This window comes from Mirounga leonina, unplaced genomic scaffold, assembly GCF_011800145.1.
Source record: "Mirounga leonina isolate KUSES-001 unplaced genomic scaffold, KU_Mleo_1.0 Mir_200, whole genome shotgun sequence".
Taxonomy (NCBI): domain Eukaryota; kingdom Metazoa; phylum Chordata; class Mammalia; order Carnivora; family Phocidae; genus Mirounga; species Mirounga leonina.
In genome coordinates, this window is record NW_023270503.1 from 11,950,486 (window position 1) to 11,965,924 (window position 15,439).

Here is a 15,439-nt window from a genome sequence, read left to right on the forward strand (position 1 = left end):
ACAAACTTCGCTCAAATTGACACGATCACCGGCCGCGCCCCTCATTTAGATCAATACCTCCTTGGCTCTAAGGCTGCCCACCGCGCCAGCCAGCCTAGGCTCCCGGAAGGTAAACACATCGAAAAGGGCGGGACAGAAGGCGGGTTCGGGATGGATGACTGGCCAGCAGAAAGTGATTGGCAGCTGCCATGTCCACGTGCTTTGTGCTTCGAACTAGCTGTCGCGAGAATTCGATGTAAACAGACCGGTCCCCCGACCTCCGACTCCCAGCCCGAGACGCGTAGCTGAAGTGCACAGGGGTCTGCGGCATGATTCTTTTCGACAAAGCCACGTAGGTGTGCTGTCTGCAAAGAAAAACAGACGTGTTCGTAACTCTCCTTACCTGCCTGCGTTCGCAACCGAACCTGACACCTCGGCTTCACCCGAACTTACATACTGTTTTGTTTTCCCTGGAGCCCCAGCCGATTGGGTAAATTCAGGAGGCGGGTCCGCCTCTTTTCTACTTGCTGGTTGGCGAAGCTGTCCTCCAAGGGCGGTGCCCGGCCGTAGCCAGTTTCCTTCTGGGATTGGCTAGAAAAGTAGTTCCGCTGAGGCGTGGTAGGAAGTGGTAGCCGTCAATCACAAGGGAGACTCCAAACAGTGAGCCTTGAGCTGGGAGAACAGCGTTTACCGGCGGGGCGGCGGGTGAGAGGGCTGGTGGGGCTGTGGCTTTGGGGAGGCTTGGAGAGGACGAGGGGCAGGCAGCGTGAGGGGAGAGGGCTTGGCTGGCAGGGGTTCGACGAGGGAGAGCTAGCGAGATTGGAGGGGGAGGGGAGGAAGGGCAAGGGGCCAGAGGGCGGCCGGGGGCAGCGGTGGCTCCGCGTTGGAGGTTAAGTGGGTAGAGCTGTGCTAGTGTCTTTTAGGAGAGTGGGGCCTGAGGGGCTGGCGAGGGTCGTCCTCAGGAGACAGGGCCCTTAAAGGACATTTCTTGGGAGGCTGTGTTTCGGGAAATAAAGGGTGGAATGGAAATAAGAGGGCTGAGGGGCTGGTGGTGATGATACCTACTGAGGAAGGGGTGCCTGGGCTAGGTGGGGCAAGGGGTGTTTTTGTAGTAGCAGATGAGACTCATCAGTTTGGGAATTTTCAAATAAGGTGATAGAATCCTCCCTACTTGGAAGTGATGGTTTTAGGGGCTTTCAAGATTGCTTCCAGGCTGTGGACTTTCCTGAGCCCTGAAAGAGATCGTTAATATTGCTGTCAATCCTCTTTTAACCTTAACCAAGTACACTCCACGCTCTTAAAACCTTCCAGGTGATTCAGATGCTCATTGGACATTCAAGGATCAGGATTTAGTGATGTGATAGGAAAGGATAAGGGGCTTCTAATGTCATATAAATTTTTATTACTTATTTAGGCTCTCGTGTTTAGGTTACAATAGCAGGGGGTTGACAAATATGGTTTAAAAACTCTTGTTAGATTATGACCATGCAGTCCTTTTTTTTTTTTTTTGATAGCCATAATCAGCATATAACATTGTATTAGTTCTAGGTGTACAACATAATGTTTTTTTTACAACATAATGTTTTGATATTTGTACATATTGTGAAATGATCACCACAATAAGTCTAGTTAACATTTATCTATACATAGTTACAGTATGCAGTCTTGCTCATAGTTTCCCAACAGTCTTAGTTGGAAGGCATTAATTATTTCACTGTCCATTAGGTCTCAAAATATTGTGCCATGTGTATTTTCACTATTTCAGGATTTTAGTACAATTCTTTAATTTTGGCTCACAGAGATAGCACATTTGTTTTTATTAGGAAATCTTGTGTTAGACTCTCCATTCCTTACCTTTCTAGCTTATGTTAACAGAGGGATCAGAGGGTCCAGAAAGAAAGAGTCTTAACTAGTTCTGTGGTTCTGAGGCTTAGTCCAAATAAAAAAAAATTCATGATAATTAGAAAACTTCTTTATCTACTTCCTCCCCCAGTCTACCCTCTTTCTCTTGTAATGGGGATTGCTGGGAAGGTTTCCTACAATTTAGGCATTTTCCATAAGGGATCTCTAGTGAGGAACCATAAACCCTTACCCCTACCCACAACAATAATAATCCATTTTTTTCCCCTATCTCTTTGTGCTGGAAACAGGTTTAGCAAATGAAGCTATGGCTACAGATTCTCCCAGAAGACCCAGTCGTTGTACTGGTGGAGTTGTGGTTCGCCCCCAGGCTGTCACGTAAGCAAATTTCAGATAAGCCTAAAAGCTAAAGAGAATTTGTTCAGAGTAGTAGCTAGCGTTCAGGGTTCCTTTCTGAACATTGACTACTTTTGTAAAATCTATTTAATTTTGGCTTCACAGGATGATAAATATTGCCAAGACCAAATAAAAGGAATAACTGGAGGATCAAGTTAATGTATTCACATTTATAGGGTACATCAAAAGCCTGTGCTAAATCCTAAGAACTAATGTTTTTTCAAACTCCAGGTTCAAAAATGGATGGCTCATTAGATCAATTCAGTGGATCAAGACCAATATTTAAAAAATGAAATAGCATATTATAGAAAATATAGTTGGGAATATTCTTTTGTGACACACACTATTCATATGTATGTATATGTTGACCAGAACCTGATGTAAAATGTATCTCTTATTTAGGTTTCAGTCAGAAGGTTTCAAAGTCAGTGTCATAAAGAGTACATTCTATATTTTAAGCATTCTTTGCCAAAGCCTATTTATACTTTCTAGGAGCATATGATCTAATGTGGTTTTAAGATATGTATACTTGAGATCACTGTAATCAATAAAAAAAGGTGCCAGCAAACCATGAGAATTGGGAGGGAGTATTTTAGTGGGAGTATTTAGTGGGAATATTTTAGTATTTTAGATCCTAAAGGGTTTATTAAGAAGCTAACTTAATGTACTTTAAAGGCTGGGTAGAGTTTGGGCAATTAGAATCAAAGGTACATTTTAGACAAAGGGAATAGAGTGAGCAGATGTGGGTAAGGCAAGCTATTTTCATAAATGAAATATAGGGAAGTTGACCTATATAAAGTAGGTTAGCGTGGACAGTGAAGATCCTTCATTATCTGGATAAGGAGGTGAAACTTGTTTTCTACCTTTTAAAATGTTCATAAGGGAATTGTAGCATTTTATATTATTCCCTTGGGCAGTTTAGCATGTTACACAAAGATTGCCCTCTCAGACTAAGAAAAGTATATGTATAATATAGTATTTTGCTATAATATTTCCTTTTTTTCCCTCCTGGGTTTCCCTGGGCCATATTTGTTTGCTAACAACTATGGACCATGGCAACAAGTTAAGCATGTTATTAGCTATGAGTTAGGTACTCTTTCAGTCTTCATTTTACAGGTGAGAAAACCAAAGCAGGGAGAAATTAATTAAATTGTCCTTGGGAATAGCCAAGAAGGGGAACCTGGATCAAACCCAGGCAGTTTGTCCCCAGAGTCCGTGCATGTCGGCAGTATTCTCTGTTGCCTCACTATAGAATATGTGGTATCCAACTTATATTGCTTTTTGTTATTCAATACATAATTTTAGTGTTTTTAAAAAATCTTTTATTTGTATTCTTTTAACAAATAATGCTTGAGCATCTACTGCGTGCCTGAAGTACTGGTTTAGAGATTCTGGAGATAGAAGGTAAACATGAGAGTTGGAGTCCTTTCTGTAGTAGAGTTTACATTCTAGTGGGGGAAACAGTAAATGAGTAAAGTGATTACAGGCTCTGATCAGCACCCGGTGTGCTCTGATAGAGAAGGACAGTGGGGAGTCTGACTTCAGGCTGTCAGGAAAGGCCTCTCTGAGGAGGTGACACTTAAGCTGGAGAAATGAAAGGGATGGAAGAGTATGGGAAGGAATCCAGGCAGAAAGAAAGCTGGCATAAAGGTCTTGACTCAGAGAGCTTGGTGTATTCTAGGAATGGAAGTTGCAGGTGACGGAAGCAGAGTGAGGAGAGGGGCAGAAAAATGAGAGGGCAGAGGCAGGCCTAATCAAATTGTTGTGTGTGTGTTTTTTGTTTTTTTAGGCCTAATCAGTTTTTGTAGCTATCTAAGGCATACTGCTTTTTTATAGGATTTAGGATAACTCATATATGAATTTCTTCAAATGTAATTTTTCACATGAAATGAAATTAATTTGATTTGGTATTTTGAAGAATTTTTTTCCACTTGCTGAAATGCATATACTTCCCATTTAAAATCTCTTAGTGACCTTACCAGTATCATTTTTCTTCACTTTTATGCATTTTAGTATTTTCCCATGTCTTGTCTATGGCAAAAATTCTGTGAGGATTTTTTAGTATCTCCTAATGCCTGCGCTTGCAGCAAAATGCCAATTGATTTTGCTATATACAGGTAAAGGACTAGGTACATAACCAGTTTAAAGAGGAGGTCACTAAGTATTGAGTCATCAGCCACAGTTTTTCTTGCTCTGACTGGGGAATTCTTTTGCTTTGACTCAAGAGGAAAGTCCTGCCTTAGCCTTGTGTCATCACTCCTTCAAATACAAGTTAGAATATCTATGTCAAATTAAGAGAGCATGGCTTTTAAGAAGAGATGATGTTTAAAAAGATTAATATCTCATTTGCATTTCATTTAATAACATATACAAAGAAACTAGAAAGCAGTATAGCAGAATTACCGGTTGATGAGAGTTAGTCTTTTTTCTTTTTTTAATATTGTGAGTAATTTTCTTAGGGGCTGTAGAAAGCACTTTTCCATGTTTTGTTTTAAGCTGTCAGGGTAAATTTTATCCATTTCCCTCTTTTTCAGGGAGCAGTCCTACATGGAAAGTGTTGTGACTTTTCTACAGGATGTCGTGCCACAGGTAAGTGTCTGTGTAGTTCCAGAAATATAGTAGGTTTTACCATTGGCCAGGGAAGTTCTGAAATGTTCTCTTTCCTAAACTTGACCCTGGTATCATCAACTTCAGAAAGACTTCTGATGTTTTAGCATCCCGAACATTGGTAGGGTAGAACTATCCATGTTAGTATTACATGTGCCTTAGTTTTATGCTGATAGTGACACAATTATGATTCCTCAAGACTTGCTCTCCTAAGAGGAATCAGGTGAGATGTTAGTTGAGAGATGGGACTTGGGATTCTGTAGTTGGGTTTTATTTCCAGAATCTTTCTCTTGCCCTAGTTAAATGTTGCCTGTCTGAAGTGATCATTGCATTTCATTAACTAGATATTATATTAGCTAAATACTACACTGAGCACAAATCTACATGTCTTTCATGGTGAGCAGTATTTTTATGCCAAGTAGGGTATGCTTTGTTACTCTAACTTATAACTGAGTTCTCTCTATATAAATAAAGAATGAGAGCAACCGTCCTGGGATCATATCTAGCGCACTGTTGCCCAGATTTAACACAAGTATCACTTGGCACATGTGTTAAAAATAATCATTTCCAGGCCCCGTCCCAGAGAGTTTGACTCAGTGGAATTGAGGTGGCATCCAGTAACGTGTGTGTGTAGTGAGAACCTCCAGGGAGTCTTGTGAAACAGAGGCTGTGGGAAGCTCTGTTCAGTGGAGCTACTGAAAGGAAAGGTATTTTCTCCTTGTGGTGATGTCAGTGTTTCCTGACTGCCAGGCTATCTGTAACCTTGCTGTTGAAAAAAGGAATTCATAGATCCAGTGTCCCAGCTTTATGACAGCATCCTAGAAAAGTCTAAAATCCAGATTTCAGTTATATTATGTAAGTTGTATTTATCAAATAAGGAAAAGTATCAGGAAATGTTGATACTCCTTTATCATGTTCAGATAACTTTAATGGAAATGGGTCACAATGATGAGATCTCTGGGGCATGTAAGGGATAATAAATGCTTTCCTATTTTGAGGAACTTGGTTACTAAGGGAAGTCAAATTGCTGAAACAGCAGAGTTTACAGCAGCATTTCAGTAAGTGTTATACATGATAGTACAGATTGAATATGTAATTGCTAAGAGAATGAGTAGCAAAGAGAGTGAAAGACAAATCCTAAAGGACACTGGAAATAGCAGTTGAAATGAATGGAAAGGTTGGGTATTGGATGTTGGAGGAAACTGGCTAGCTGGGTATGGCAGGCAACAGAGTTGCTGTCCAAGAGCATCTTGGACTCTGCACAGAATGCCAGTTCTAGAGAGTAACCTGGGGCTGAAATCCAACCTGATCTCTCCAAACTGCTCTTTCTCTTAAGCCCTGAGCCCTGGCATGAGGCTGGTTCCAAGGAAGGGGCATTTAAAAATTTTTGTAATTTGCCTGCCCCTAGAGTGCCTCTTTTTTTTTTTTTTAAAGATTGTATTTATTTACTTGACAGAGAGAGATAGCGAGAGCAGGAACACAAGCGGGGGAGTGGGAGAGGGAGAAGCAGGCTTCCCGCAGAGCAGGGAGCCTGATGTGGGGCTCGATCCCAGGACTCTGGGATCATGACCTGAGCCAAAGGCAGACGCTTAACGACTGAGCCACCCAGGCGCCCCCCTAGAGTGCCTCTTTATCACATTTTTACAAAGGCACCTTTTGTGTTAGTGGAAACCCTGTGTAGCAAGCAGTTTTTATTGGCGGCAGGAGAAAGGCTGTGGTCAGAGGCTTTGAGGGAATAGAGAATTTGCTAGAGAAACAAGAATACCAGATTGACTAATAGATTGAAAATAGGGTCTGTTAAAATTGGTAGGGTAAAAATGCTGGAAGGTAGAAGATTAATTCAGAAAAAAAAGATTAATTTAGTTTTTTGAGCATTAAACATTAGGAAGGGGATAATCTCTGCAATTGATTATGAAGATTTGGATCAGAGTAGCAACTATGGAAGTAAGGTTGTAGCCATGGAACTAAGAATTAGAATATTCATTCAAGACATTTATGTTATGCAGGTCATTATTCTGTTTACTCTGGAAAGAAAGCAAAAATTCAGGCAGCAGACATTTACTTGAGCACCCACTATGGGTCGGGCACTGTGTTAAGTTGAAGGGATACTTGGTGCCTTTCCCTAAGGCGTCCTGGTCTTGTGCTGCAGTTAGCAAACTTTCTGTAAAGGGCCAGATAAGTTTTGCAGTTCATAAAATATCTGTTGCAACTACTTGGCACTGCTTTTTATCTAAAGGAAAAGGCATGGCTGTGTTAAAATAAAACTTTATTTATAAACACAGGTGGTGGGCCATTTTGGTGACCTCTGGCCTCTTTTTTTCCACCTTTAATCCAGAATCCCCCAGTGGTACTTTGCAGTCAGCCATTTGGAAAATTACATTTTTTTGCTGATGTTATGTTCCAACTCCTATTCTGGAAATCGTCGAATTTCTGGAGCCTAGGAATTATCCTCTGGGTTTCCAGATACCCACAAAAGGGAGAAAATGTGTTGTTAGACTGGTGTCCACTTCTTCATCTATTACAGATAGAGTGAATTCCCAGTGTGTTTAACAGATGTTATTGTTGGCTATAGATGCCTTTAGCTGTGCTCTTTGATCTGATAATTTTACTCATGAAAATCTATTAAAAAATAATTCAGCAGGGGCGCCTGGGTGGCTCAGTTGGTTAAGCGACTGCCTTCGGCTCAGGTCATGATCCTGGAGTCCTGGGATCGAGTCCCGCATCGGGCTCCCTGCTCAGCGGGGGGTCTGCTTCTCTCTCTGACCCTCCCCCCTCTCATGCTCTCTCTATCTCATTCTCTCTCTCAAATAAATAAATAAAATCTTTAAAAAAAAATAATTCAGCAAAGAAGAAAGGTAAAGCGCAGAACTTTTCATTTCAGTGTATGTGTGTGAAAGTTCTGCATTTTCAGTGTAACAAATTGTAGCTAGCCCAAATGTCAGTAGCAGTCAAGCAAATTATGGTATGTGATCCCTACAGTATTATTTGCTGTAATTAGAAATTACATACCTTTTGACACAATGGAGGTGATTTTCTGTGCAGTCAAAAAAAAAATATGTACATACAACATATAAATACAGCGTATCTACTGTGATTGTAACTGTCTTTTAAAGTTCAACAATAAAAAGGCAAAGTGCAACAATAACTTTATGCTTATGAATGTGTTTATGTGTTAGAAACCTGGTAAGGAGTAAAAGGAGAAATAAATAAATCCTGTCAATAATGGGGTGAAAGTTTTGATTCTAAATGAGAGGGCTAAAGTAGTTGGATCTTGGTTGTGGAAGGAGGGCAAATAATCGGTGCTGGAAGGTGGGGGAAACCTCTGGTGTAGTAGTGCACTGAGCTCTATTAGGATACCAAATGACAGCTGGATGGGCACTGGGTGGGTACGTGCCTCACTGAGAAGAAAATACCCACACGTGCCTTCTCTGTGCAAACCTTCAGGAAGACACACAAGAAGCAGCATTCAGATGTCTCAGTTGGTTTCACAGAATTTTCTCAAGAAGGCTTAGTGGAGAACACCATGTCTTCTAAGGACAGAGGAAAACTTGAAGACATAGCAAAAGCATACAGGGCTTGTTTTGAAAGTCTTATTTTCCCCCGAAGGGGAAAGAAAAGGAGTTCAAGAATCCCAGTATAGTGAAAGACCTCATTCAACTTTGTTATGTTCGGCATATCGCTCAGAAATCAAAGGAGAGCATCCTGCAAATGTTGCAAAGGAATTGGGAGAATGTTGAATAATGCTGCAGGTGATAAACAGCCTTATAATCTGCTGTACTGAAGAAAATTTTGAAAAATGTTATTGCTTTACCAGATTAAAGGAGAACGTGATGTGGGGAAAAAAAAGTTCTCTTCAATGCACTGTGCTATTCTAGATTGGATGCTGGAACAGAGAAAGGACATTAGTGGAAAAACTGATGAAATCCAAATAAAGTCTGAGGCTTAATTAATAGTAATGCATCAATGTCAATGTCATAGTTTTGACAAATGTACCAAGGCAAGGTCGGATTTGGTTAGTTAACATTAGGGGAAACTGGCTGAGGGGTATATGAGAACTCTGTACTATATTTAATAATCTAAAATTATTCCAAAATATAAAGTTTATTTATTATTTTTTTTAAAGATTTTATTTATTTGAGAGAGAGAAAGAGTGCGAGTGAGAGCACGCACACAAGCAGAGGTGAGGGTGGGGGTAGGGGTGGGTGGTGAAGAGGCAGAGGGAGAGGGAGAAGCATACTTCCCGCTGAGCAGGGAGCCTGATGCAAGGCTCGATCCCAGGACCCTGAGATCATGACCTGAGCCCAAGGCAGAGGCTTAACTGACTGAGCCACCCATGTGTCCCTAAAGTTTATTTATTTTTTAAAAAGATTTTATTTATTTATTTCAGAGAGAGAGGGAGGGAGAGACCACCAGCAGCGGGGAGGGGCAGAGGGACAGGGAGAAGCAGATTCCTCACTGAGCAGGGAGCTGGGACCCTGAGATCACGACCTCAACCGAAGGCAGACGCTTAACCGACTGAGCCACCCAGGCGCCCCTCCTAAAGTTTATTTTTAAAAGAGTTTTCAAGGATGAAAAGAAGAGGAAGGAAGTGAGGACGAGGTGGTCGAAGATAAAGTTGATGAATTAGTTGGCTTTAGGGTAAGCTTTCCTCTTTTCCAAAGGAACTGATTACCCTATACACATCTCACTTGGTGGTTCTTTTTTTTTTTTAAAGACAATGAAATGGTAAGGATTTGTAAGATAATTTCTGTTGTATAGTAAATCTGTTGAAGTAATTCTGTCTTTTAGTAGTATTTTCACTGTAGATGATTTTCAGTCACCATACAAGTTAATACCTTGTATGATACAGTACAGCGGCTGTAAATTGGCATGGAAATTTAAAGCAGGTTACGTATAACACATTATCTGCAGGATGGTAGTTTTTGTATGCTTTTGGTATAGCTTATATTCATTGTTTTGTGAACTGAGTTTCACTTTATAATTGAGAATATTGCAGGTCTTTTGTTGACATTCTAAATGCTTATTAATATATACAGTCTTTAAAACTTTTAAATAGAAACATTTGCTTTATGAAGAAATGACTCCCTTTGAATACTGACGGATACCATTGACACTTTTCCTATGATTTCATGGCAGCTTATGCTTATCTTTGTGAACCTTGCAGGCCTGTAGAAACCAGCTAATAGGTTGGGTCTAGAAGCCAGACAAAAGACTGAAAAAGTCAGGGTGCCTGGGTGGCTCAGATGGTTAAGTGTCTGCCTTCGGCTCAGGTCATGATCCCGGGGTCCTGGGATCAAGTCCCGCATCGGGCTCTCTGCTCCTTGGGAGCCTGCTTCTCCCTCTGCCTCTCTCTCTCTCTGTCTCTCATGACTAAATAAATAAAATCTTTTAAAAAGACTGAAAAAGTCATACTGTACTTTTTTTTTTCACCCCCAACTCTGGCCCTTGCCTTCCACCTGGAACTGAAGGCAAGTTGGTAGTAATACTTTTGAAAATTCTAGATAGTGCGTAATTACCCGATCATAAACACCTGGGACTAAATAGATACATGTGGTAGTTTTGTTTATTTCTTTTTGTTTTTTAGATTTTATTTATTTATTTGACAGAGAGAGAGACAGCGAGAGAGGGAACACAAGCAGCGGGAGTGGGAGAGGGAGAAGAAGCGGGCTTCCTGCCGAGCAGGGAGCCTGATGCGGGGCTCGATCCCAGGACCCTGGGATCATGACCTGAGCCAAAGGCAGACGCTTAACGACTGAGCCACCCAGGCGCCCCAGTTTTGTTTGTTTGTTTGTTTCTTTTTTTTAAAGATTTTATTTATTTATTTGAGAGAGAGAGAGAGCACAAGAGGGGGGAGCGGGAGAGGGAGAAGCAGACTCCCTGCTGAGCAGGAAGCCCGATGCGGGACTCGATCCTGGGACTCCAGGATCATGACCTGAGCCGAAGGCAGTCGCTTAACCAACTGAGCTACCCAGGTGCCCCCAGTTTTGTTTATTTCTTAAGCCTTCTTATTTGTTGGCCAATATAGGCATGATTTAGTTTATTGAGTGCCTTTGCATTATAGTGATGCTTTCTAATAGACTAAGATCTTTGTATTTTAGGTTTCTGCAATTCTTTAATGGGTAAAATTCCTTTAACCAAGATTATCAGACTCGGGATAACTTTGGGAGTAAAAATATTACAGAATTGGTTCCCAAAATGTAGGATTGGTGGAATTGGAGGGGGATAGGGCTGGCTTTATTTAAGTTACTTTTTGTCTTGAACATCAGTAATATTAGACTGTAAAACATTTTTATTCAAACGTTTCTGTTTACTATGCAGGCTTACAGTGGAACACCTCTAACAGAAGAAAAGGAGAAAATAGTCTGGGTCAGATTTGAAAATGCAGATTTAAATGGTATGGTTTTAACTTTTTTGGGACATATAAATTAAATGTTTGTTTGAGGTTGACCTGATTCCAAAATGAGAACTCTTAACTTTAGTCAGATTACTTTCTCTTACAGTAACTTTTTAGTTTTCAAAATAAATTCATTTTTAGTTTAAAAAGTAATATAATCATACTATAGAGACTTCATTAGAACTGATACTGTATTGTACAAGTCTGAAAGTAACTGTAACATACAGTGCCTAGCCTTAAACTCTAGGACATACAGATTTCTTAGAAAAGAAGTTATTAATTCAAATTTGATGAGATGTCTAGGATTTATAACTGCACACTTATTACTGTTGAATGTTTTAGACTTTAGAATTAATTTTTCCTGAACAGAATTTATGTCTGGATTGGCCCTTTTGTTCTCAGATACATTCCTACATTCCATTTCATTGCTCCTTCCTGCACTGTTTTGCTAGGTGGCCGTCCCTTGTCTGTTTCCCACGATACCATGTCTATTGTCTTCTGCTGAGTTTGGGAGGCACTGGTGAGAAATTGAAGGAGAGGATGGAAGAAAGGGGAGAGTACTCTTCCCTCTCCTCTCTCTGTTAGTGGCTGCATTTCCTCTGTGGTTCTGGCTTCTTCTAGGTAGCTCCAGTGGTGTTCCAGCTTCTGCCGGGTGACCCAGCACCCTGCACTCCGGTGTCTCTCTAGCCTAGGGCAGTCATGGCTTCCTGCTGCCGCTAATGCAGTAGGTAGCCTCACAGTTTCTTTTTTGGTCTCAGCTATTCCGTCATCTGTGTAACCATTTGTCTTCATTAAATCCCCAATTATGAACACACTGAGTTGTTTTCATTCTCTAGTTGGATTTTGACTGATATCCTACTCTTGAGTCTTCATCTCCTCTAAGAGTTTAAGAATATGATGCTGTATATCTTTTTGAAAGCTACTGTCCAGGAGAGAGAGGCTAAGTTGCACTTCTGCAAATGGGCTTCTTTTGAATTTTGGATTCTTTATTAGCGGTTCACTCAAATAATGGCAACTTGGGGCGCCTGGGTGGCTCAGTTGGTTAAGCGACTGCCTTCGGCTCAGGTCATGATCCTGGAGTCCCGGGATCGAGTCCCGCATCGGGCTCCCTGCTCGGCAGGGAGTCTGCTTCTCCCTCTGACCCTCCTCCCTCTCATGCTCTCTGTCTCTCATTCTCTCTCTCTCAAATAAATAAATAAAATCTTTAAAAAAAAAAATAATGGCAACTTGTTGGGCCCTGTTTGTGGGAAATAAAATATTCATTTGTCTGGGTGATTATTTATGACATATAAACTTTTCCTGCTGTGTTTCTCTTTGAAAGGTTATAGTTTTATTTTTTTTCTTTTTATGACTTCAGTTTCCTTGCTTACTAGTGTATATTTCCTTTTCTTTTTTTTTTAAGTTTTTATTTAAATTCTAGTTGGTTGACATATCGTGTAATATTGGGTGCAGGAGTAGAATTTAGTGATTCATCACTTACATATAACACCTTAGTGCTCATCACAAGTGCACTCCTTAATATCCATCACCCAGTTAGCCCATTTCTGCCCACCTCCCTCCATCAACCCTCAGTTTGTTCTCTGTAGTTAAGAGTCTCTTATGATTTGCCTCCCTCTTTTTTTCCCCCCTTCTCCTTTGTTCATGTTTTGTTTCTTAAATTCCACGTGAGTGAAATCATGATATTTGTCTTTCTCTGACTGATTTATTTAGCTTAGTATAATACACTCTAGCTCCAGCCACATTGTTGCAAATGGCAAGATTTCATTCTTTTTGATGGCTGAGTCATATTCCTCTGTGTGTGTGTGTGTGTGTGTGTGTGTATACATACATATACCACTTCTTTATCTGCTTATCTGTTGATGGACATCTAGGCTCTTTCCATAGTTTGGCTATTGTGGACAGTACTGCTATAAACACTGGGGTGCATGTACCCCTTCAGATCCTTATATTTGTATCTTTGGGGTAAATACCCAGTAGTGCAGTTGCTGGGTTGTAGGGTAGCTCTATTTTCAACTTTCTGAGGAACCTCCATACTGTTTTCCAGACACCACATCATCTTTAGACATTCATCAGTTGATGGACATTTGAGCTCTTGCTGTAATTTGGCTATTGTTGATAATGCTGCTATAAACATCATGGTGCAAGTGCCCTTTCAAATCAGTATTTTTGTATACTTTGGCTGAATACCTAGGAGTGTAATTGCTGGGTCATAGGATAGTTCTATTTTTAACTTTTTGAGGAACCTCCATACTGTTTTCCAGAGTGGCTGCACCAGTTTGCATTCCCATTAACAGTGTTAGGAGGGTTCCTTTTTCTCTGCATCCTCACCAACACCTGTTGCTTCTTGTGTTGTTAATTTTAGCCATTCTGACAGGTGTGAGGCGGTATCTCATCATGGTTTTGATTTGCATTTCCTTGATGTTGAGTGTTGTTGAGCATCTTTTCATGTGTTTGTTACCATCTGGATGTCTTCTTTGGAAAAATGTCTATTCATGTCTTCTGCCCATTTCTTAACTGGATTATTTGTTTTTTTGGGGTGTTGAGTTTAGTAAGTTCTTTATAGATTTTGGATACTAGCCCTTTATCAGATATGTTATTTGCAAATATCTTCTCCCATTCAGTAGGTCGCCTTTTAGTTTTGTTGATTGTTTTCTTCGCTGTGCCAGAAACTTTTTTTTTTTTTTAATCAGAGAGAGAGAGCGTGCGAACAAGTAGGAGGAATGGCAGGCAGAGGGAGAAGCAGGCTCCCTGATGAGCAAGGAGCCTGACGCGGGACTTGATCCCAGGACCTTAGGATCATGACCTGAGCCAAAGGCAGACGCTTAATGGGCTGAGCCACACAGGCTTCCCTGTGCAGAAGCTTTTTATCTTGAAGTCCCAATAGTTCATATTTGCTTTTGTTTCCCTTGCCTCCGGAGACATGTCTAGTAAGAAGTTGCTGCCTGTTTTTTCCTCGAGGATTTTGATGATTTCCTGTCTCAAATATAGGCCTTTCATCCATTTTGAATTTATTTTTGTGTATGGTGTAAGAAAATGGTCCAGTTTCATTCTTCTGCATGTGGTTGTCCAGTTTTCCCAACACCATTTGTTGAAGAGACTGTCTTTTTTTCCACTGGATATTCTTTCTTGCTTTGTTAAACATTAGTTGACCATATGGTGTGGGCCATTTCTGCATTTTCTGTTCTGTTCCATTGGTCTGTGTCTGTTTTTGTGCCAGTACCATGTTGCCTTGATGACTACAGCTTTGTAATATACCTTGAAGTCTGGAGTTGTGATGCCTCCAGCTTTGCTTTTCTTTTTCAAGATTGCTTTGGCTATTTGGGGTCTTTTCTGGTTCCATACAAATTTTAGGATTATTTTAGCTCTCTGAAAAATGCTGGTGGTATTTTGATAGGGATTGCCTTAAATGTGTAGATTGCTTTGGGTAGTATAGACTTTTTAACAATATTTGTTCTTCCAATCCATGAGCATGAATATCTTTCCATTTCCTTGTGTCATCTTCAATTTCTTTCATAATTGTTTTATAGTTTTCAGAGTACAGATCTTTTACCTCTTCGGTTAGGGTTATTCCTAGGTATCTAATGGTTTTTGGTGCAATTGTAAATAGGATTGATTCCATGATTTCTCTTCCTGCTGCTTCGTTGTTGGTGTATAGAAATGCAGCAGGGGCACCTTGGTGGCTCAGTTGGTTAAGCGTCTGCCTTTGACTCAGGTCATGATCCCAGGGTCCTGGGATCGAGTCCCGCGTTGGGCTTCCTGCTCAGCAGGGAGTCTGCTTCTCCCTTTCTCTCTCCCTCTGCCCTTCCACACTGCTCATTCCCTCTCCCTCTCAAATAAATAAATAAATTCTTAAAAAAAAGAAATGCAATAGATTTCTATATGGTGATTTTGTACCCTGCGACTTTGCTGAATTTGTGTATCAGTACTAGCACTTTTTTGGTGGAGTCTTTTGGGTTTTCTATGTAGGGTATCATGTCATCTGTGAATAGTGGAAGTTTGACTTTTTCCTTTCCGATTTGGATGTCTTTCTTTTTGTTGTCTGACTGCTGCACCTAGGACTTCCAGTATTATGATTAACAGTGGTGAGAGTGGACATCCCTGTCTTGTTCCTGCCTATAGAGGAAAAGCTCTCAGTTTTTCCCCATTGAGGATGATATTAGCTCTGGGTCTTTTGTATATGACCTTTGTGATGTTGAGATATGT

The 15,439-nt window shown here is 40.6% G+C and overlaps 1 protein-coding gene across 10 annotated transcripts in view; it reads left to right on the forward strand.

The window, feature by feature from the left end:
- Positions 1 to 15,439, forward strand: part of BCAS3 (BCAS3 microtubule associated cell migration factor) — a 598,224-nt gene continuing 582,785 nt past the window's right edge. For 9 of the 10 annotated variants that reach the window (XM_035026672.1, XM_035026670.1, XM_035026675.1 and 6 more), the window contains exons 1-4: positions 600 to 684; positions 2,130 to 2,217; positions 4,770 to 4,824; positions 11,161 to 11,236. In XM_035026672.1, coding sequence (XP_034882563.1) covers positions 2,147 to 2,217; positions 4,770 to 4,824; positions 11,161 to 11,236 — 202 coding nt within the window. In that variant the 5' untranslated portion in view covers positions 600 to 684; positions 2,130 to 2,146. Of the gene's footprint in view, positions 332 to 599; positions 685 to 2,129; positions 2,218 to 4,769; positions 4,825 to 11,160; positions 11,237 to 15,439 lie in introns of those variants that run through there. The other variant, XM_035026671.1, reaches the window with a different exon arrangement.